General features: G+C 35.2%; 1 protein-coding gene across 1 annotated transcript in view; it reads right to left on the bottom strand.

Moving 5' to 3' along the window:
• LOC138698354 (chondroadherin) overlaps positions 1-25,084 on the bottom strand; it is a 73,900-nt gene extending 48,816 nt beyond the window's left edge. The window contains exon 1 of the mRNA XM_069824209.1: positions 24,951-25,084. Within this exon, the coding sequence (XP_069680310.1) occupies positions 24,951-25,070 (120 nt within the window). The 5' untranslated portion in view covers positions 25,071-25,084. The remainder of the gene's footprint in view (positions 1-24,950) is intronic.
• Positions 25,085-25,523: the final 439 nt, after the last annotated feature.

Raw genomic sequence — 25,523 nt, 5'->3', positions numbered from 1 at the left:
GAAGTTGGAAATGGGGGAGGGGGGGTAAAAATGTACTTTAAGCCAATTGTTGAGTAATTGATAAAAAATATTAAGATTCTAATGTACTGGTAATTGAATTGATAAATAGTAATGGCAAATGGAAATTGGAATGTGGGAATTATTGATGGCGTAAATGGTTGTACTTTAAACCAATTTATAAAAAAATTAATCTAGCACACTTGTAAATTAAACACATACATTCTTCTCATATTATTATTATTATTCCAATGTAATACATTTTGAGTGGTTTGTTTAACGTATTTAATTTAAGCCATACATTATTACCAACATTAATTTCATCAGAATGTGACATTATTATGATTTAGAGCAGTAATTGTAGCAGATAAATCAACGTAGATAAATATTGCATGATGCAAATAATATGCAAGCTGTTAAATTCACATCCGGTGAAGACGCAAGTGCTGAATAATGGCCAGCTATCCAATGGATGTCCTGAAACTGGTTGTACTTTAAGCCAATTGTTGAGTAATTGATAAAAATATTAAGATTCTAATGTACTGGTAATTGAATTGATAAATAGTAATGGCAAATGGAAATTGGAATGTGGGAATTATTGATGGCGTAAATGGTTGTACTTTAAACCAATTTATAAAAAAATTAATCTAGCACACTTGTAAATTAAACACATACATTCTTCTCATATTATTATTATTCCAATGTAATACATTTAATGTAGATGTATATGTTGTGTAATGCATAAGTGTGCAAATATTATGCAAGCTTGCTGAATCACTTCCGGCGACGATGCAATTGTTGAGTAATGATAAAAGCATGTTCTTTAAGCACCTGCAACGCGTCATATTACACAAATATTGCATGATGCAAATAATATGCAAGCTGTTAATTCACATCCGGTGAAGACGCAAGTGCTGAATAATGGCCACCTTATTATTATTATTATTATTATTATTATTCTTATTCCAATTTAATACCTTTTGAAGTAACATTGATTGGAAAGATTAATAATTTAATACATTTTGAAGTAACATTTTTTGGATTTATTTTAAGCCATACTTTATTACCGAAGCAGTTCGTAATATAGTAATTGCTGCTTCTTCTTCTTCTCATTATTATTATTATTCGTCATAAAGAAGATTAAAGTGCGACGTTATAAATATGTAATTGAAGTTGGAGTAATTGAAGTTGGAAATGGGGGGGGGGGCATTTGATAAAATTCTAATGTAATAGTAATTTAATTGATAAATAGTAATGGGTAAGGGAAATTCGCAAGTGTTAATTGAAATTGGAATGGGGGAATTATTTATTGCATAAATGGTTGTACTTTAAGCCAATTTATAAAATGTTAATTGAAATTGGAATGGGGGAATTATTTATGGCGTAAATGGTTGTACTTTAAGCCAATTTAAAAAAAGTTAATCTAGCACACTTGTAAATTAAACACATACATTCTTCTCATTTTATTATTATTCCAATGTAATACATTTTGAGTGGTTTCTTTAGCGTATTTAATTTAAGCCATACATTATTACCAACATTAAATTCATCAGAATGTGACATTATTATTTCGTAATAAAGTAATTGTAGCAGATAAATCAATGTAGATGTATATGTTATTACATATGCATAAGTGTGCAAATATTATGCAAGCTTGCTGAATCACTTCCGGCGACGGTGCAATTGCTGAGTAATGATAAAAATATGTTTTTGAAACACCTGGAACGTGTTATATTACACAAATATTGCATGATGCAAATAATATGCAAGCTGTTAATTGACATCCGGCGTCTTATAGCTATCTGCTATGTGTGCAAATATTATGCAATGTCACATCCGACGATGAAATTGCTGAGTAATGATAAAAAACATGTTTTTGATAATGACCTTGGAGGTAATATGGCTGGATGATGAGGTGAATTATTTAGAAGTGTAATGAAAGAAGTATTGCAGTTTGGAATAATTGACATTGAACAAGTTTAGACAGCAGTGGGAGGGGGGGGCAAGATGATGAATAATACGCTCGAATTTATACAACTATTACACTATCACATATTTTATAAAAGATCTTTGCCAAAAAAAACTTTGGTAGTGTAATAGCAACCATAGCGTTAATAATGTCTCACAATATTTATTTTAATTTAGATTATACTGCATCCCCAGTCTCGGTTTGAGCTGAAGAAGAAGAAATCGCACAATTTAAATGCTCTGAGTGTAAAAAACAGTGACCATGATGAAGCGTGGTGAATGTTAAGCTTGATTATGAAGAATGTAATAAATGTTCTTTTTGGAAATAGTTTTGCACTGTAATTTCTTCTATGTCTTAACCATCCATTTCCATCTCACATGACCAGAGGGTTGGGTTCGTTTAGAGAATTAACCTATAACACTTTCCTTTCAGATATTAGTAATCCTTTTCCAATATTGAGAATTGGTATATTGGTTTTCAAATATTAATAATCCTTAAGAATTGGTGTATAAGTTGAGATTATTCTAAACATATATGTTACCAGAATATAACATAATTCCAGTGGTAGCTTATTGATTTGGGAGCGGTGGATTCATTACATGTTTGTATGATAAAACCTGAGGATGATTGAGAGAATGCACAATGATTAAACTGAATCTAGTCATTGGGGATGGGGATGTGCTTGGTAAAAGAAAATAGTAACAACATAAAATTATGCGTATATATTTATTCCTAAAAATAAATACAATGCACTGAGTAAGAAAAAAAGTAACACATACTTACATTTTTAAACATATGATATGAGTAAAAGCACTTTATACATAATCCAATAAGACACTTTGAACATTGTGTTCGAACAAGCTCTTACACCCTTTTTGCACACATCTCCTGCGACTTTTGAATGGGATATATTGTACCAAATGTTACAACTTGTCAAAAATCGTAATCTTGTGACATATACGTTACAACTTGTCGAAAATCGTAATCTTGTGACATATATGTTACACCTTTTCGACATGGTGTTGCATTATCGCAACACGAATACGATTTACGACAAGGTGTTGCATTATCGCAACACGAATACGATTTTCGACAAGGTGTTGCATTATCGCAACACGAATACGATTTTCGACATGGTGTTGCATTATCGCAACACGAATACGATTTTCGACATGGTGTTGCATTATCGCAACACGAATACGATTTTCGACATGGTGTTGCATTATCGCAACACGAATACGATTTTCGACATGGTGTTGCATTATCGCAACACGAATACGATTTTCGACATGGTGTTGCATTATCGCAACACGAATACGATTTTCGACATGGTGTTGCATTATCGCAACACGAATACGATTTTCGACATGGTGTTGCATTATCGCAACACGAATACGATTTTCGACATGGTGTTGCATTATCGCAACACGAATACGATTTTCGACATGGTGTTGCATTATCGCAACACGAATACGATTTTCGACATGGTGTTGCATTATCGCAACACGAATACGATTTTCGACATGGTGTTGCATTATCGCAACACGAATACGATTTTCGACATGGTGTTGCATTATCGCAACACGAATACGATTTTCGACAAGGTGTTGCATTATCGCAACACGAATACGATTTTCGACATGGTGTTGCATTATCGCAACACGAATACGATTTTCGATATGGTGTTGCATTATCGCAACACGAATACGATTTTCGACATGGTGTTGCATTATCGCAACACGAATACGATTTTCGACATGGTGTTGCATTATCGCAACACGAATACGATTTTCGACATGGTGTTGCATTATCGCAACACGAATACGATTTTCGACATGGTGTTGCATTATCGCAACACGAATACGATTTTCGACAAGGTGTAGCGTATATGTCACAAGATTACGATTTTTGACAAGTTGTAACATTTGGTACAATATATCCCATTCAAAAGTCGCAGGAGATGTGTGCAAAAAGGGTGTAAGAGCTTTTTCGAACACAATGTTCAAAGTGTCTTATTGGATTATGTATAAAGTGCTTTTACTCATATCATATGTTTAAAAATGTAAGTATGTGTTACTTTTTTTCTTACTCAGTGCATTGTATTTATTTTTAGGAATAAATATATACGCATAATTTTATGTTGTTACTATTTTCTTTTACCAAGCACATCCCCATCCCCAATGACTAGATTCAGTTTAATCATTGTGCATTCTCTCAATCATCCTCAGGTTTTATCATACAAACATGTAATGAATCCACCGCTCCCAAATCAATAAGCTACCACTGGAATTATGTTATATTCTGGTAACATATATGTTTAGAATAATCTCAACTTATACACCAATTCTTAAGGATTATTAATATTTGAAAACCAATATACCAATTCTCAATATTGGAAAAGGATTACTAATATCTGAAAGGAAAGTGTTATAGGTTAATTCTCTAAACGAACCCAACCCTCTGGTCATGTGAGATGGAAATGGATGGTTAAGACATAGAAGAAATTACAGTGCAAAACTATTTCCAAAAAGAACATTTATTACATTCTTCATAATCAAGCTTAACATTCACCACGCTTCATCATGGTCACTGTTTTTTACACTCAGAGCATTTAAATTGTGCGATTTCTTCTTCTTCAGCTCAAACCGAGACTGGGGATGCAGTATAATCTAAATTAAAATAAATATTGTGAGACATTATTAACGCTATGGTTGCTATTACACTACCAAAGTTTTTTTGGCAAAGATCTTTTATAAAATATGTGATAGTGTAATAGTTGTATAAATTCGAGCGTATTATTCATCATCTTGCCCCCCCCTCCCACTGCTGTCTAAACTTGTTCAATGTCAATTATTCCAAACTGCAATACTTCTTTCATTACACTTCTAAATAATTCACCTCATCATCCAGCCATATTACCTCCAAGGTCATTATCAAAAACATGTTTTTTATCATTACTCAGCAATTTCATCGTCGGATGTGACATTGCATAATATTTGCACACATAGCAGATAGCTATAAGACGCCGGATGTCAATTAACAGCTTGCATATTATTTGCATCATGCAATATTTGTGTAATATAACACGTTCCAGGTGTTTCAAAAACATATTTTTATCATTACTCAGCAATTGCACCGTCGCCGGAAGTGATTCAGCAAGCTTGCATAATATTTGCACACTTATGCATATGTAATAACATATACATCTACATTGATTTATCTGCTACAATTACTTTATTACGAAATAATAATGTCACATTCTGATGAATTTAATGTTGGTAATAATGTATGGCTTAAATTAAATACGCTAAAGAAACCACTCAAAATGTATTACATTGGAATAATAATAAAATGAGAAGAATGTATGTGTTTAATTTACAAGTGTGCTAGATTAACTTTTTTTAAATTGGCTTAAAGTACAACCATTTACGCCATAAATAATTCCCCCATTCCAATTTCAATTAACATTTTATAAATTGGCTTAAAGTACAACCATTTATGCAATAAATAATTCCCCCATTCCAATTTCAATTAACACTTGCGAATTTCCCTTACCCATTACTATTTATCAATTAAATTACTATTACATTAGAATTTTATCAAATGCCCCCCCCCATTTCCAACTTCAATTACTCCAACTTCAATTACATATTTATAACGTCGCACTTTAATCTTCTTTATGACGAATAATAATAATAATGAGAAGAAGAAGAAGCAGCAATTACTATATTACGAACTGCTTCGGTAATAAAGTATGGCTTAAAATAAATCCAAAAAATGTTACTTCAAAATGTATTAAATTATTAATCTTTCCAATCAATGTTACTTCAAAAGGTATTAAATTGGAATAAGAATAATAATAATAATAATAATAATAATAATAAGGTGGCCATTATTCAGCACTTGCGTCTTCACCGGATGTGAATTAACAGCTTGCATATTATTTGCATCATGCAATATTTGTGTAATATGACGCGTTGCAGGTGCTTAAAGAACATGCTTTTATCATTACTCAACAATTGCATCGTCGCCGGAAGTGATTCAGCAAGCTTGCATAATATTTGCACACTTATGCATTACACAACATATACATCTACATTAAATGTATTACATTGGAATAATAATAATATGAGAAGAATGTATGTGTTTAATTTACAAGTGTGCTAGATTAATTTTTTTATAAATTGGTTTAAAGTACAACCATTTACGCCATCAATAATTCCCACATTCCAATTTCCATTTGCCATTACTATTTATCAATTCAATTACCAGTACATTAGAATCTTAATATTTTTATCAATTACTCAACAATTGGCTTAAAGTACAACCAGTTTCAGGACATCCATTGGATAGCTGGCCATTATTCAGCACTTGCGTCTTCACCGGATGTGAATTTAACAGCTTGCATATTATTTGCATCATGCAATATTTATCTACGTTGATTTATCTGCTACAATTACTGCTCTAAATCATAATAATGTCACATTCTGATGAAATTAATGTTGGTAATAATGTATGGCTTAAATTAAATACGTTAAACAAACCACTCAAAATGTATTACATTGGAATAATAATAATAATATGAGAAGAATGTATGTGTTTAATTTACAAGTGTGCTAGATTAATTTTTTTATAAATTGGTTTAAAGTACAACCATTTACGCCATCAATAATTCCCACATTCCAATTTCCATTTGCCATTACTATTTATCAATTCAATTACCAGTACATTAGAATCTTAATATTTTTTATCAATTACTCAACAATTGGCTTAAAGTACATTTTTACCCCCCCTCCCCCATTTCCAACTTCAATTACATATTTATAACGTCACTTCAGCCACATCCTGTTTAATTTACAAGTGTGCTAGATTAATTTTTTATCCATTTATGTCCCACGTTCCAACACCCATTCCCCAATCAATTAAATTACCATTACATTAAAAGAATGTATGTGTTTAAGTGTGATAGATTAATTCTTCGCCGGATGTGTAATATTTGCACACATAGCAGTTTTCAAACATGTATGAACTAGAACAATTGCCGGATATGACTCAGCACACATAGCAACATTGATGAGATGAACATGTATGAACTTGTCATGCCACAACATACCTGCACGTCACACTTTAACCTTGACGTAATTTAAGTTACGCCCCTTTCCTACGTCATAATTTCCACATTGAGGAGATAAACATCATACCCGCATTACGTCACACTTTAACCTTGACGTAATTTAAGTTACGCCCCTTTCCTACGTCATAATTCCTACATTGAGGAGATAAACATGTCATGCCATTACATGCATTACGTCACACTTTAACCTTGAACTCTTAGATTGCCATTTATTACGTTACGCCCCTTTCCTACGTCATAATTTCTACATTGAGGAGATAAACATGTCATGCCATTACATACCTGCACGTCACACTTTAACCTTGAACTCTTAGATTGCCATTTATTATGTTACGCCCCTTTCCTACGTCATCACTTTAACCTTGAACTCTTAGATTGCCATTTATGACGTTACGCCCCTTTCCTACGTTATAATTTAAGCCCCCCACCCCCTCCGTGACGTCATAACTTAAGCCCCGCCCATGACGCAATAATTTGGCCACGCCCACGTCTGACGTAATACTTTGGCCACGCCCCCTGTGACGTCACATGGAACCCCCTACCTCCATTTAGCCAGCCTAACTCCAGGCGGTTCCCGTCATTTCTTATCTACTTATCACCACCACCACTATCACTATCGCTACCGCTACTACTACTACTACAACTATAACTATCACCACCACCACTATTACGACTACTACTACTATCACCACTACCACTACCACCACTACCACCACTACTACTACTACTACTACTACTACTACAAATATCATCACCACCACTATCGCTACTACTACTCCTACTACTACTACTACTTACTTACTTACAAATGGCTTTTAAGGAACCCGAAGGCTCATTGCCGCCCTCACATAAACCCGCCAGCGGTCCCTATCCTGTGCATGATTAATCCAGTCTCTATCATCATACCCCACCTCCCTCAAATCCATTTTAATATTATCCTCCCATCTACGTCTCGGCCTCCCTAAAGGTCTTTTTCCCTCCGGTCTCCCAACTAACATTTCTGGATTCGCCCATACGTGCTACATGCCCTGCCCATCTCAAACGTCTGGATTTAATGTTCCTAATTACTACTACTCCTACTACTACTAATACTACTCCTACTACTACTACTACTACTCCTACTACTACTACCATCACCACCACCACCACTACTACTACTACTAACGTTACTACTAGCACTACCGCTGCTACTACCACTACTATCGCTATTACTACCACCACCAATATCGCTACTACCACCACTACTACCACTACCGCTACTGTCCACACCTGTGGAGTAACGGTCAGCGCGTCTGGCCGCGAAACCAGGTGGCCCGGGTTCGAATCCCGGTCGGGGAAAGTTATCTGGTTGAGGTTTTTCCGGGGTTTTCCCTCAACCCAATACGAGCAAATGCTGGGTAACTTTTGGTGCTGGACCCGGGACTCATTTCACCGGCATTATCACCTTCATTTCATTCAGACGCTAAATAACCTAGATGTTGATACAGCGTCGTAAAATAACCCAATAAAATAAAAAACTACCGCTACTGCTACTACTACTACCACTACTGATACTACTACCCCTACTACTACCACTACTACTAAATAGGAATACATATTTGAAACTGAAGGCACTATTACCTCAAGTAATATCACAATAGGTTTCATTTTATCGAAAGGATCATTTATATATTTAATAACACTATTTCGCGAATAAAATAATAGAGAAATAAATGATCAATAAAATGTAGGCAACGCATACAAATAGAACTACAGATGAACTTGATTATAAAGACTCTTAATATCTTGATTTGATATTAATTTACGGATCTCCTCGTAATACTTGTATAAAGGAGGAAACGAACTCTGTGTATGAATATCTCGATTGCAACGTTGCAATCAGAGAGGGAGTGGGGAGGAGTCTACCTTATTGCCTGACAGGCCAGATATTCAGTGTGGCATTACGATACCCAATACACACTCACATGGCTGCCAAGACACTAACACACTTTTACTGGTTGGTTTCAATGTGCTCTATCGCTCTGCGTGGTTATTTCACTTCCACCCTGTATTCTGAGGCAACTCTTATCTCTAAGAAATCTAACTATTCTTATTAAATTCGCTGTACTGACACTTTTCGATAAATTGTCCTGGCATTCATACCTGATCAAACCCGGGTTCATGTAGATGCGAAGACTTAAGCTAACTAAGCTACGGTAGAATTTAATATATGCAATACTGCAGCCAAACGTACAACGCGCCTATAAAACAAGAGAACTGCCAACACATACCAAAAAAAAAAAAAACTAGTTCCTTATCTCACCGCAGGAGACCGCAAAGGCATAATGAAGGAAGGCTTGAAACATTTTAGTCCTATCAGAGCAGTATTAATGTTGGTAGCACTGGAATGAAGAATGTAGGCCAGCGCCATCCTGCTGATTCGATAGTAAATCTCCATGGTGATGTTCCAGATGGCGGACCGCCAACACTACTAAAGAGATTAGCTATTCCTTTTTCGAATCGGTCTCCTTTCTTTTCTTCTTCATCTTGTTTTTCGTCTTTTTCCTTTTATTTCTCGAAGCATAAGTAAAGCAAGCCGGATATTGGGAATGTGGGTTTCCAAAGCTCATATATATATGGGAAAACCATTTATACGGCAGTTTTGATCGCCCCGTCCTTCGTCCTCCTCCATCCTTATTCTTCTTCTCCTTCTTCTCTTTCTTTTTCTATCGCTCGGATTCCATTATGAAAATGTCTTGTTACCTCTTGTAAAACTGATCCATTTTAAAAGACGTCCTTCTCTCCTCTCTGCATTGCCTATGCAATTACACTGGTCAAGAAATTTTCATTGAAAATGTGTAAATGGCTTGAAATTAGGTTTTTCAGAATCATCTGAGCATAAGATGATAAAATATCACTATCCACAAAAATACTTAGCTCTAGTTTTTTAAAATTTAAAAGTCATGTTCAAGTTAAATTTCAGATAAGTTGAATAATATATGGTGAGAAAAATGATATTACAATTTCAGTCAACAACTTATCAGATTGGTATAAAAACAATCTTTGTTACAATGATCACATTATAATTCTTGGTTGTATCCACGAATATTTTCGATTTTACAAGAAATCATCAGGTGGAAGCAATATATTAGACAAATTGAACGCAAGTGAAATATAAAATATAAAATGCATACATAATGAATAAAACAGTATAGGAATATTATCATATGTCAAATATTAAAACAACTTATAAAATTCAATGATAACTTGCATTCAAGAAGTGATGCATATGCATATATATATATATATATTAGGTTGTTAATAATTACAAGAATATAAACGTAAGATTTGTGTACGCTGAAATTTAAAATTTAATGATGTCATATTTTGATGGTAGTTTAAAACTGAAGTTTTATGGAATATTTTTTCTCACTCGAGCCGATGAGGTGATTAAGACATCTGAAATTAATCAATAAGCGATTTTACGAACAATAGTTAGGAAAGTGAAAATATTCGTAGAATTACATACATCTTGATTAAACAACTTTTAACACTGTATCACTTCGGAATATGTATTATATGACTTTCTTGTGTTAAATTCTATCGTACCTGATTTACATGTTTCGACCTGTTATAGGTCTTCTTCAGAACTGATCGTTGCTGGTCTTGGCGCCTCTTATTTTGTTTCCTGTGGGGGTGTGTTTGTGTAGTGCAATGTGGAGTCAAAGAGTGTGTGTGTTCTGAAATTGAGTTGTATGTTGAGAATTCCATTGGGATATGTTTTTGTGTGTCTGTATATTTCATATTGTACTAGTGTGTTTAGTTTCTGGTTTTTTGGTTGGATGTGTAGTATTTCCATGTCTGTGTTGATGTCTCTTTAGGTGTGGTTAGCATTTGTGATGTGTTCTGCATATGTGGAAATGTTTTGTAATTTTGTTATGGCTGTGATGTGTTCTTTGTAACGTGTTTTAAATGATCTGCCTGTCTATCCTATGTAGAAGTTGTTGCAGGTGTTACATTTGAGTTTGTATACGCCTGTTTGATTGTATTTGTTTGTTTGTGTGTTGAGACACAAGATTGCAACCTCATTCAAAGAAATTAAATTACAACATCGCATACAGAACAAATAACACTCTACAAAAACATCTCAACTCACAAACAACACAAACAAACAAATACAACCACACAGGCGTATACAAACTCAAATGTAACACCTGCAACAACTTCTACATAGGACAGACAGGCAGATCATTTAAAACACGTTACAAAGAACACATCACAGCCATAACAAAATTACAAAACACTTCCACGTATGCAGAACACATCACAAATGCTAACCACACTTACAGAGACATCAACACAGACATGGAAATTCTACACATCCAACCAAAAAGCCAGAAACTAAACACACTAGAACAATACGAAATATACAGACACGCAAAAACACACCCAAATGAAATTCTCAACACACAACTCAATTTCAGAACACACACACTCTTTGACTCCACATTACACTACACAAACACACCCTCACAGGGAACAAAACAAGAGGCACTAAGACCAACAACGACCAGTTCTGAAGAATACCAATAACAGGTCGAAACATGTAAACCATGTACGATAGAATTTAACACAAGAAAGTCATATAATACATATTCCCAAGAATTATAGTGTGATCATTGTAACAAAACTTATTTTTGTACCAATCTGATAACTTGTTGACTGAAATTGTAATATAATTTTTCTCATCATATATCTAGTTAATTGTTTACTTCGTTTTAACCTTGACAACGCTTTTTAGTTCTTCTAAGCATTCTTATTATTGTATTGTGTTTCTGTTTTGTGAAGGATTTTAGATAAGGGCGCAAATAGCTATAGCGGCTGATGCGTCCTTTTTAAACCCCACTAACTAACTAACTAACTAACTAACTAACTAACTAACTAACTAACTAACTAACTAACTAACTAACTAACTAACTAACTAACTAACTAACTATATCTAGTTTTTTATGTAAGTCATCTGCATCTTAACATGAAAGTATTCACAAAATAAATATACTCATATTCCAGAAACTAGTCAAACCAATAATTTTAAGTAAATAATTACTTTAATGGTGAGATATGATAAGCATCGATAAATTTCAATCCCATTCACAAATAAAAACTTAAAACATTTAAAGTACTATCAAAATAATACAGGATAACATATCTGAAGACAGTACGAGATGAGCATGGAAGAAGTGAAATATACAATGACATATTGGAACCAAGTTTTTCATAGCACAACAACATTTCATCCATAGTCTCCTTGCAATTTATTCCTCTATTGGTGCCTAAGAACTGTGAACAGGCGTGCTCCTGCTCTAGTAAACTGAAATATTTATATTTTATTACAGTAATTTCCTAATCGCGATACTAAAATCTCAGCATTATTTTCAGAAACAACACATCTCTTGTGAGTTCACTTAACTCATTGCCATGAAATGCATTGCTATGAATGGACGTCACAGTGAGCACCTCCTATGAACAAGTGTTCAGATCTCATAAAGTATGTGTTGTAGGACCCATGTTGATTACACATTATTTTCTTGTTTTGAGCATATTATCACCACAGTCTAATATATACAGTCACGAAGTTATATACGTAGTAAATATGCATCCATAGATACTAGCTAACCACTAGGATCGCTACTATCGCCTCATTACAGACAATGCGAAATAGTACCCGCACAGTCTATTGTTCCTAGTACCCTCCTAAACTCTAGCTTCGTGACTGTATATACTAGACTGTGCTATCACCTCCTAAAATATTGGATACTTTTTTTAACACTCTGTATATATTGCAGAGATCTTACTATATGTGCAGTCTGAAGGAATGTTTCGATATGAGTTCAATAACATTTATTCTTAGGAAGCATGATGAAAAAAATATTCAGATAGTCAACATGATATAATATAACATAATATTGTTTTATTTGAAGTTCAGTCTAATTGACATATCACAAGTTTAAAATCAATAACATTTACATGTGTAAATGATCATTGTGTATTATGAAATTAAAGCAAACGTTTTCGCCCTTCGGGCATCATCAGGCATTTTGCATGCAATATCTTGTACATTTTTGTCTTTGTTATGGAATGTGTACAAACTGATTAAACACAACTTTTATAATAACAACTATTTTATGGTTGACTTATAACATTATGAAATTGCAAACATGATAAAAACCATTTTATTCCTCTTTAAACTTCATAATAGCTTCATAAGTTGGATGTTTTACTGTGAGCCTTGGTCACAATGATTCATCACTCGATTTTATGGTGAAATCATTCATCATAAGTCAATCATAAAATAGTTGTTTTATTATTATATAAAGGTTGTGTTTAATCAGTTTGTACACATTCCACAACAAACGAAGACTCAAAATGTACAAGATATTGTACGCAAAATGTCTGATGATGCCCGAAGGGCGAAAACGTTTGCTTTAATTTTCATAATACACAATGATCATTTACACATGTAAATGTCATTGATTTTAAACTTGTGATATGTCAATTAGACTGAACTTCAAATAAAACAATATTATGTTACATTATAACATTTATCCTGATATTTACGAGAGGATTTTATCCAAGAATGGGACAGGGCTCCGAAATTGTAGTAGTAAAATGAGTTTTTGGGAAAAGTTCCGACAGCACTTCAGTTTACCTTATAATTTATACTTCACTTTTCCTCCATTAATATCTTATCATTATTTCACTGTCTATCTGAAGTCTGATTAGTGGAATATGTAGCTAATCAACGATGTATGCAATAGAGGGGGAAAGGAACTGGCCACCCTATCCCATTATGTCCTGGCCTAGTTGCCTCATAAGAGGTGTCATGTTGGTATCACTTGTGAGGTTCAGATCTGTCTTCGGACAGTTGACTAAATAACAACAATTTCACTGTCTCTGAAGATATTGCAGGGGCAAAAATTCAAGTGACACAATGAATTACCAACCTCAAGTTGTCTGCATTTGATGCAATTTTCTTCATTGGCATTGCCTGTTAGGTATAACAGTGTACACGAATTCAAAATTTGTGTTGTAATTTATCGTGATTAATTTGTAAGTTGAGATTTTGATACGTTTGAAAGCTTTGAGAGGAAAGTAATGTTAGAAGGAGTTGGTGCTGTAATGTATAGAAATGTTTCTATGGAAACAGGGGGCGAAAAGAGAGAGAGGAACTTTTCGCGCCGACAGTTCTTCAAGCGAATCCATGACATGACACCAAGGACCCAAACTACAACCAGTTAAAAAGGCCTGTTTGAATCTGTAACCAAACTTTTTTTTAACTTGCAATAGAACTGAAGGGTCAAACGACAATTTTTAATTGGTAACACTTTTTATGTAACTACATACGCAACGATATAACACGACATTCATTTTTATGATCTTGCAAAACCTAAATGATCTACACTGAAAGTTGTTGAATTTTAAAAATAATGAACACAAATGCTGTATAGAATTGACATTAATATTCAATTAAAACTTTTCGTTTTCACTTTTGAGATAAAATTTCAACTCCACCTAACTTTTTGCCATCAATACATTGGTCGTTCGATTCTCAGAAATCTAATAAAATATGCAAGAAAAAATTTATTGACGTGAATCTGTGAGGTACACCGTACATTTATGTGTAACGCCTGAATAACTGAAAAGTGTTAGAGCCGTTCTTAACTTAATTGCTCAGCAACGGTATAAGCTAGAAGGGTAAATCCCTTATATAAAGTGTACAGAAAAGAAATAAGATTTTAAGGGTATCTAAGATGTTCCATTACAAATCGTCGTTGTTCCAGCAATAACTCCTATGTGACATATTTGTCGATTTTCAGATTTTTGCTCTATCATCATCATCATCATCATCATCATCATCATCATCATCATCATCATCATCATCCTGTCAAGTACTAGTCCCAAAAGAACTGTTACGGCCTGAAAAAGCGATTTTCTTGCCATCTTTTCATAGGTCAACCAAGTGACCGTTTCTCATTTGGACGATACTTCATTATTGCCTTAGGGATCCTGGATGAAACCATTCTTGAGACGTGTTCCTTCCAGTTTAACTCATATCTGGAGATATAGTCCAGTATTGATGACACATTAAGTTCTTGAAGGATACCTTCATTTTTCTTTCCCATTTAGCGTAGTCAGCTGTTCGGAGCATGAATCTCATCTCGCAAGCTGCTTTCATCTTTTGTCCTTATAGTCCACGCTTCACTCCCATAACATAAGACTTGTCGAGCTATTATTTGATGAAGACGAGTACGAGTTGATTTTTGTACTAATGAAGGTTTTAAAACTTTATTGATGATGCCCATTGATTTGTTGAATTTTACAATTTTCTCTGATAAATCCAAATTTTCAACAAAAGAAAGTTTATATCCTGTATAATTAAACTCATTAACTCTTTCCAAAATTGTGTTATTTAAACAAATTTTGCTTGGTATTGGGTATTTATCACAAAAGGCCATTATTTTTGTTTTGTTAATGGATATGTCCATTGAATATTTTTGAGCTATTCAATTTAAATTGTGTACTGACTATTGCAAATCATCTTCAGATGTTGCTAGTAAAACAATATCATCTGCAAACGTTATTACATCTAATTTTAAATTTCTGTTAATAGTGATATATCAGTGTTTTGTTTCTCTACAATCTTTCACAATGGCATTCATATAAACGTTAAAAATCAAAGAAGAGAGGCTACAACCTTGTCTGACTCCTGAGTTTATTTCCTTCCAATGAGTTATTTTTTCTTTTATTTTTACTGCAATAAGGTTTGATTTATAAAGGTTATAAATATTATTTATGATTTGCTTTGGGATCTGATCCTTTGTCAAAATTTCGAATAACAAATAACTATTAAATAACTTAAATAGTGATACAGCAAACAATAAAATCTCCTATATGTAATTATATTTCTTTCTTTCGAAAATGTAAGAATTCCCAATCTCCTATGCACTAGTGCCATAGAATAATAAATGTGTTTTTTCTTCCTACTGAAAAATTTCATATTTTGCACATAGCAGTTATTGCAGGACCAATGACGAAATACAACATAGTAACACTTACGGCAGGTTTAAACAATGCTTTATGAGAAATTTTGCTAGAATGAGTATTGCCTCTCCTAAACAGTAGACAGATCCAGAATATTGATTATGAAGTACGTAGGCTTTCGAGCTTTCTGATTCTGTTTTCAGATTTTCTGTAGCGTGAAATACTTGGCGAGTAATACACATATTAATAAACTTTGTAAGATCTTCACTACATACTGTATATACACCGTGTCCCGCTTAGAGGGATCGAATAAATAACAAATTCAAGTGTAAATAATGGTTTATTAACATACCTTTCTACATAACTTGATGTAAAAACTCTCCGAGTTTAGGAGAATGCTCAATGCAACTCAATATGAGTCTTGTGTTGCTCTGCAGACATCTAAATGCAGTGGCGGCTCGTGAACTTGTGGATTGGGAGAGTTGTATTAGATTTTGCTACATACGAATTTCACTTATTGATACCATTACTAATAAGTATAGGACAAAAATAAATGCAATATATATCGAAAAACCAAAACTTCCTGACTTAGTTGGGAGATGTCTGTGGCATCATTTGCTAATCGCTAAAAAAAATCAATACCATCGATTTCAGTCTGATTTTCAGATCGGCAGACACTCAACTTGCAATCTACCAGTGGTTTCTGAATTGTCTTAGAATTATCGTACCTTTCAACAGTGGCATGTTCCGAATGATTTTTGAGAGGCTCGTTTAGATTACTCGCGAACTGTAGCAACCCACGAAATACACCAGGGTTCTTCGAATCGTTTTTTCATCATGCCCCCTAAGGGAAGTTTATATTGGCCACAAAATTTAATGCAATCAATATTTTTTTTAAATAATTTCACGATTTTTTCTCACTTCTTAATTATGTTTGAGAATGTTTGTTCTGTTCGTTTCACTTAATTGAAGAGTAATATTAGTTTTGCCTAACATAGCCAATGAAACAACATTTTTCAGGTGAGACTGCGAAGATTCGTGCATTTTGCTTTTCAGGGGCAAATATCCTATCTGTGTCACACCACCCCTAGTCCATGCTGCATCACCACCAAAGAGGAGGCAAGGAAAACAAAATACAGTTTTTTTTTTGTTCACATCCATGTAACCACAAATGTTTAGCGTAAATTTCATTGTTATACTTCCTTACATATATGCACTATTTCGGCTGAATGAAGCTTGAGTAACATTTAAGTCGGGTAACGGACACCCTTTAATTTCACTTCATTACTTCAATCTTCTCCGCAAGGGAAAGTTGAGAAAAATAAAATTAATATTCTGTAATTCACACACACTCATGCTTGCACATTTGCACTGGTTAAGTTACGGTACTAAGATGTCCCACCAAAGCAACACTCAGATATACTGATGGTCAGCAATTTTCTAAAACTGGAAAAGAAGTCTCTTTCGTATTTTACGTCCTATATCAAAAGGATTCTACTCTTGCAATCATTTTGAGTTAAGGCAAATATTAGGTTCTGCTGGAGGCTGGTTATATACGTAATAATAAGGCAAAAGAGAATATTAATTTCGTTATATTAACTCGATAAGATTCTGCAACAATAAGTATGTGAAAAGAAAATAAAAATTTTGTCATTAAGTTTCAAGGGAATAGAGAATCTATTTGACGCAGCATTACAATAGCGGTGTGGGAGGGGAGGAAAGGTCTTCCCTTGTGGCCTGGCTCTGCAAGCCACTGCAGCGAAATATGGGTTTTAAACAGCGGCAGTTTCCCTCTGCTTCCCTTCACCTCTCTACCCCCGACCCTCAAAACACTCTCTTAAGAGCTGTCCCATCCTGTAGATCCCAGGACGACTTTGAATGCAGTGTCAATTCCAATACAATCGACGCGCAAAAAGATTATGCATAAGATAACAGTACATATTTCCGGCCAGGTGAAATATAATGCAATTTACTAATAAAAGCTGTAACAATTCTTCTAAAAATTAAAATAAATATTATTTTTATTTTCCTGTCAAAGCAGGGAGTGCTGCAGCTCCGCAGCTCTTATGGACGAGCCTCCCCTGTCTAAACGGTATTCAACCTTCCGCCAAGTGTTCTGTAGCATTTGTGGAGTCACTAGCGCAGCTGCATTTGTGATGCCCTGCCTCAGTTCCTCCAAAGTGTTAGCTCTGCCTCTATGGACTCCTAGTGAATGCCTTCGCACACGTTCGACTGTCTCTTCGGTTACACACCGTTCCGCATGTTTCCCAATCTTCGGTAGCAAAGATCCTGTTTCTCTGAGTGTTCTGTCCCACTTGAGAATCGTTTTATGCCCAGATGGATTTACATTCCATGTATGACGAACACGGCGTTGTACTCGCTTAACAGATTTTTCTTCTGCTAGCTATAGCACGCACTGAATTTTGTGCTGTGGTGTCCACATGTTTACCATAGTGTGTTCTCCTACAAAATGCCGCCAAACTTGTTTTAGTGTCCTAGCAAGAATCAAACGAAAGTTAGGCGTAAACAAACGAAAGTTACGCATTCAAGTGTTTTCGAACTTATTTGCATAAACTTGGACTGTTTCTCCAGCGTATAGATAATTATGCAGCATGAACACTTCGCGTCGGTACCTTTGATGTAGCAGGACTGATTTCAATGACCTTCAAACCAGTTTGAGCGTGAGATTCTGCTTTCTCCCTGGAATTGGCACTGACATCACACCAGCCAAGAATTACAGTTAATGTTACAACAATTGTGCTTACACAGCAAAGCAGCGGGCCTGAAAATGAGCATTCTAAAAACGCAGGTAATGTCAAACGGACCAACAATCCGAGTACCAATGGATGGACAACCACTTCAGTACGTGGATGAACACACTTATAGTATGGATTAGTATAGATAGATTTATTTATTTAACCTGGTAGAGATAAGGCCGTCAGGCCTTCTCTGCCCCTCTACCCGGGGATTACAACTATAACATGAACAATAAGATGACAATTAATATTAAATTGACAATTACAATTACAATAAAAATTAAAGTACGACAAGATTACCTGATTAATGAAAGCTAGACATTTTATCATAGAAGTTAAGAACAAAGAATATTTTTGTATTTACTAAATTACAAATTAAACCTACAATAACAAAATTCTATAGTGATGAAATTACCGGATATTGAGATATTTTGTGGTAGATTAAAAGAACTATTTACAAGAAACCATGTCTGAACAAGTCTCAATTACTGACCAAGTGCCTAGTAAGTTTGCGTTTGAATTGAATTTTATTTCGACAGTCCCTGATGCTAGCAGGTAACGAATTCCAGAGTCTTGGCAGGGCTATTGTGAAAGAGGATGAGTATGAGGAGGTGCGATGGGATGGTATTGTTAGTATTGTTTCATGGCGAGAGCGTGTGTTCAGATTGTGGTGGGAAGAAAGGTAAGTGAAGCGAGACGACAGGTACGAAGGAATAGAAGAGTTCAAGATTTCGAAGAGAAAGAGAAGTGAATGTAAATTTCTTTTCTTATCTAGTTTAAACCAACCTATTGCTTCCAGGGATGGGGTAATATGATCATATTTACGAACATTGCTTACAAAACGTACACACAAATTATGAGCACGTTGAAGTTTCATTTTGTTGTCGCTGGAAAGGTCAGTCAGTAAAATGTCAGCATAGTCAAAATAGGGAAATACAAGGGTCTGCACAAGGGACTTTTTTAAGCAAGAGGGAAGATGAACATTTATCCTTTTTAGCACATGAATAATAGAATATACTTTTCTGCAGGTTTCTGTGATTTGCATGTCCCAGTTGAGATTATTATCCATGTGAATGCCAAGATTTTTTACCGAAGAACTGAAAGGGATATGCACTGTACTTACTTTAACGGGGGAAATGTCGAGGTGCTTTACAGAGTCGGTTTGCCGTTTGTGTCCTAATATGATTGCTTGTATCTTTCCAGGATTGATATTAAGATGGAATTTCTTTGTCCATGTCACAATCGAGTCAATGTCTTTGTTCAATTTATCTATAGCGTCATTTATTCGATCTAAGCGGGAAGAGATGTAGCATTGAAGGTCGTCAGCATACAAGTGATAGTTACAATGCCTTACATGAGATGTAATATCATTGACATATATTGTGAACAACAATGGTCCGAGTATCGAACCCTGTGGTATACCTGATGTTATGTTAAGCCAGGAAGAGCTTCGATTCCCGGATACAACACATTGTTGTCTTTCCCGTAAGTAGGATTCGAACCAACTCACAGCAGTCTCTGACAAATGCAGATTTCTCAATTTATGGGTGAGCATGTCAAAATTTACAGAGTTGAAAGCTTTGCTAAGGTCAAGAAGTGTTAGTATTGTTACTTTATTAGAGTCGATTACTTCACGAATGTCTTCTGTCACTTTAAGTAGAGCAGTGCTTGTGTTGTGTCCAGCTCTGGAACCTGACTGATACTTGTCGAATAGTTTGTGTTCGTTCATGTACTTAGTAATTTGTCTGTGTACGATTCTTTCCAGTGCTTTTGATATGGCTGGCAGGATACTGATTGGTCTATAGTCGTTCGGGTCGGTGGGAACTTGTCTGGGACAACTAATCTCTTTCAAGGACAGAACAGAAAAGGAAATAAATAGAAGAATCTCCCTTTCCTGGAAGGCATTTTGGGCCCTTAAATTCATTCTGCTTGACAAAGCCTTAAGCAGAAAAACTAAAATACAGGCACTGGAGACCTGTGTTTGTCCTGTACTACTTTATGGGTGCCAAACATGGTCGCTAGCAGGGAAACACAGGACCAAACTGCAAACGTGTCAAAGGAAAATGATGCGCAAAATTATGGGCGTATCACTGAAAGAGAAAATCCCAAATGCGACACTGTACCAACTAGCAGATACACAGGACATCACACATGCAGCCATTACATCCAAATAGAAATGGGGTGGACACGTGGCCAGGCTACCAGGCGACAGATGGACATACCGAGCTACCATGTGGGACCCCCGTATAGGAAGGAGACTCAGGGCAGACCTCGGCGCAGATGGGCAGACTTCTTCAGAGAACAGGCAGGTCAACAGTGGTCCAGAGAGGCAAGAGACAGAAGAAAGAGGAAACTACTCGAGGGACATTTTTGCATAGACAGAAAGTTGTGAAAGGCAGTGAGAGAATCATTGTCAAAGGAATTCAAGTTCCTAGACTTAAATATCACGTCTAACGTGAACTAGCTCATCACGTTAGGGAAATAGAGCTTTCCCTTATTTAAGGAGGCCTTTGCCCTTCATGGGACACAATAGGCTATCTTTATCTTTATCTTTATCTTATCACACCAGCTAGAAGTCGACACAGCGGAAATATATCACATAGAACTAATAGATCTAGGTACATTATGCACTCAAATAAAATAAATTGGACCGATGAAATAATAAATCCGTCATTAACTGTAATGCCTAGACTCTAGAGTTTCTTTATAATGAGAGTTGAGACGCTGACCCCAGCAACAATTAAAATATGTAAAGATTTGATAGCGCTGAAAATGGAAAATGGAAAAACAAAACTCCTATGAGTTATATTATATTATATACAAATATTAAACGAATTTGATACATAATTTTGAAATGCATTATATTATTTTATGATATAATTTATTATATATAAAACATAAAAAATATTATTATAACTAGTTTGTCACTGAGAAATAAGGAAAAGCTGTTAACTTGGATTTATTTGAAGCAAAGCGTTAATGGATTATGCAATAAGGTAGGCGATGTTTGGATCCTGTGTCTCAACTCTTATACTCAATTATTATCTTAGCGTGTGCTCGATTACACTAACCTCTAGCGTTTGAAAGTGGAACTAAAAGTCGATGCACAGAGAACCAAAACAGGAAAATTCGCTCAGGGTCCATTCTTTGTAATCCCTATTCGCTGGTTTCTCTATCTTGTCAGATGTAAATCACAACGATATCTTTATCTGATTTTAAGTGGTGAGCAATTATTTCTCGATCCCTCTAAGTGGGACATGGTGTATTTTTACATTATCTAATGAATGTGGCGTGACGTCATATGCTGTGGCGTAACGTCATAAATATGTCTAATTTAAAAGTTACATTAAGAACAACAAGCAGCGTTCGTGAAAGATTATTGAAAAAGGTAAAGAGAACAAATTTTAAAGTAAACACTACAGTTGTTAAATCGGGTTATGAGCTGATTAAAAGCTACAGACAGGAAAGCAGGATGACTCTGCTAATGCTACCAGTAAAACACAAGTATTCCTAAACTGGTGCACAACGAAATGTTAAATACAGAGTGTGATGATCAATAATTTACAGATAAAAAGTATAAACTGAAAGAAGCAAAAAAGCTCAAATGAACATTGGTCCGCAAAGTAACCGTTAATGCCTGCTGTGAATTTCAAGTAGCAGGCTGTAACATCTAAAGATGACTTAACATAGCAAATATGAGAATCTTTTTTGCACATGGAACTCAATATTTTCAGTAGCACAGATACCATAAATTTATTCATTGATTATTATAGTTCACGTTAACACTTTGTTTGTTAAAAACATAAATTGTTTAGTCACACGTTAAAAAGTGTTAGAATATATATATATATATATATATATATATATATATATATATATATATATATATATACACACACCTTGTACAGACGGCCCGTTTCGACGTGATGTTACGTCTTCATCAGTGTCTCCTGAACTACTGGTGATCTTGAATTCTGCGATGTACATTTGTCCGTTGTAGGGGTGGGGGTGTGTTGCTCTTATGGTGGGGGCTGGTTGTTTGTGTGTTATGACGTATCATGACATCGAATAATGTGTGGGTATTGAATTGTAATGTGTATTAAGTATATGATGTGGGTATGTTATTCTATGATTATACATTTCGTATTGTTCTAAGATGTTTAACTGTGAACTTTTTGGTGTGATGTGTAAAATTTCCATCTCTGTTTCTATATTATTGTAGTCATGATTATTGTTGATAATGTGTTCTGCGTAATTTGATGTGATGTAGGGTTTGGTTATAGCTTTAACATGTCCATTATATCTTGTATGAAAGGATCTTCCTGTCTGTCCTATGTAAGATCCTTTCATACAAGATATAATGATTCCTTGCGAGGAATATGACTTTCGTTGACGTCGTACAAAATTTTGTCGAATATCCTTTTGAGAAGATTAACTCCATATGTAGATGAAATTATTGGAGATCATCAGTGTGGTTTTAGGCGTAATAGTTGGACTATTGATCAGATTTTTTGTATTAGACAGATATTGGAGAAAAAATGGGAGTATAAGAGTACAGTACATCAGTTATTCATAGATTTCAAAAAGGTGTATGATTCGGTTAAGAGAGAAGTTTTATATAATATTCTTATTGAATTTGGTATTCCCAAGAAACTAGTTCGATTAATTAAAATGTGTCTTAGTGAAACTTACAGCAGAGTCCGTATAGGCCAGTTTCTATCTGATGCTTTTCCAATTCACTGCGGGCTAAAGCAGGGAGATGCACTATCACCTTTACTATTTAACTTCGCTCTAGAATATGCCATTAGGACAGTTCAGGATAATAGACAGGGTTTGGAGTTGAATGGGTTACATCAGCTTCTTGTCTATGCGGATGACGTGAATATGCTAGGAGAAAATCCACAAACGATTAGGGAAAACGCGGAAATTCTAGTTGAAGCAAGTAAAGCGATAGGGTTGGAAGTAAATACCGAAAAGACTAAGTATATGATTATGTCTCGTGACCAGAATATTGTACGAAAGGAACTATAAAAATTGGAGATTTATCTTTCGAAGAGGTGGAAAAATTCAAATATCTTGGAGCAACAGTAACAAATATAAATGACACTCGGGAGGAAATTAAACGCAGAATAAATAGGGGAAATGCGTGTTATTATTCGGTTGAGAAGCTTTTGTCATCTAGTCTTCTGTCAAAAAATCTGAAAGTTAGAATTTATAAAACAGTTATATTACCGGTTGTTCTGTATGTTATGGTTGTGAAACTTGGACTCTCACTTTGAGAGAGGAACAGAGATTAAGGGTGTTTGAGAATAAGTTTCTTAGGAAAATATTTGGGGCTAAGAGGGATGAAGTTACAGGAGAATGGAGAAAGTTACACAACGCAGAGCTGCACGCATTGTATTCTTCACCTGACATAATTAGGAACATAAAATCCAGACGTTTGAGATGGCCAGGACAGGTAGCACGTATGGGCGCATCCAGAAATGCATATAGAGTGTTAGTTGGGAGGCCGGAGGGAAAAAGACCTTTGGGAGGGCCGAGACGTAGGTGGGAAAATAATATTAAAATGGATTTGAGTGAGGTGGGATATGATGATAGAGAATGGATTAATCTTGCTCAAGATAGGAACCAATGGCGGGCTTATGTAAGGGAGGCAATGAACCTCCGGGTTCCTTAAAAGCCAGTAAGTAAGTAAGTAAGCAAGTACAATTTTAGTTCACTACCCACACATTATTCGATGTCATGATACGTCATAACACACAAACAACCAGCCCCCACTATAAGAGCAACACACCCCACCCCTACAATCGACAAATGCACATCGCAGAATTCAAGATCACCAGTAGTTCAGGAGACACTGATTAAGACGTAACATCACGTCGAAACGGGCCGTCTGTACAAAGTATATACATTTTGTAAAAATTTTAACACTTTTTAACGTGTGACTAAACAATTTTATGTTTTTAATAAATGTATTGGTAGACTTTAACGACGTCTTGTGTAACATAGGCTTATGTAATCTTTAGTTCTCACCAATTTTATATAGAGCATCTACGCAAGTCATTTATTGTACCTGAGTCTGGGATAAACAGATGCACTCTGGGATACAGTTGGCCACCAGGATGCTGTGTATCGCGTGTAGCATAGCCAGCAGGAGCAGAGTGAGGAGCAGCAGCGGACACTGCGCCTGCATGGTGCCAGCCCCCGCATCTGCAACGAAAACAAAACCGTGTCCGTGACAGTTGCAACTTAGTTTCTATTGTTACTGTATGCAGAATTAAATTCGGCTAAAATGCGTGTAAGTACGACTTTGTTGACATCCTTTATAAACTAAACAGAGGCTATTTGGAGTCAACGTAGAAATAATGAAGGAATGGCGTAAGAATAAAGGATATTTTACTTGGTTATTTAACGACGCTCTATCACCTATTAGGTTATTTAGAGTCGATGGGACTGGTGACAGCGATATGATATTTGGAGAGATGAGGACGAGGATTCGCCACAGATTACCTGACATTCGCCTTACGGTTGATAAGAACCTCGAAAAAAACAACTATACAGAGTGTTAAAAAGTATCCAATCCTTTAGGAGGTGCTAATATGCATCAAAACAAGAAAATAATGTCTAATAAACATGGGTCCTACAA

Source organism: Periplaneta americana, chromosome 4 (genome assembly GCF_040183065.1).
Source record: "Periplaneta americana isolate PAMFEO1 chromosome 4, P.americana_PAMFEO1_priV1, whole genome shotgun sequence".
In the NCBI taxonomy this organism is placed as follows: domain Eukaryota; kingdom Metazoa; phylum Arthropoda; class Insecta; order Blattodea; family Blattidae; genus Periplaneta; species Periplaneta americana.
The sequence above is the reverse complement of the archived record's forward strand: the minus strand, read 5'-3'. Positions and strand labels throughout refer to the sequence as shown.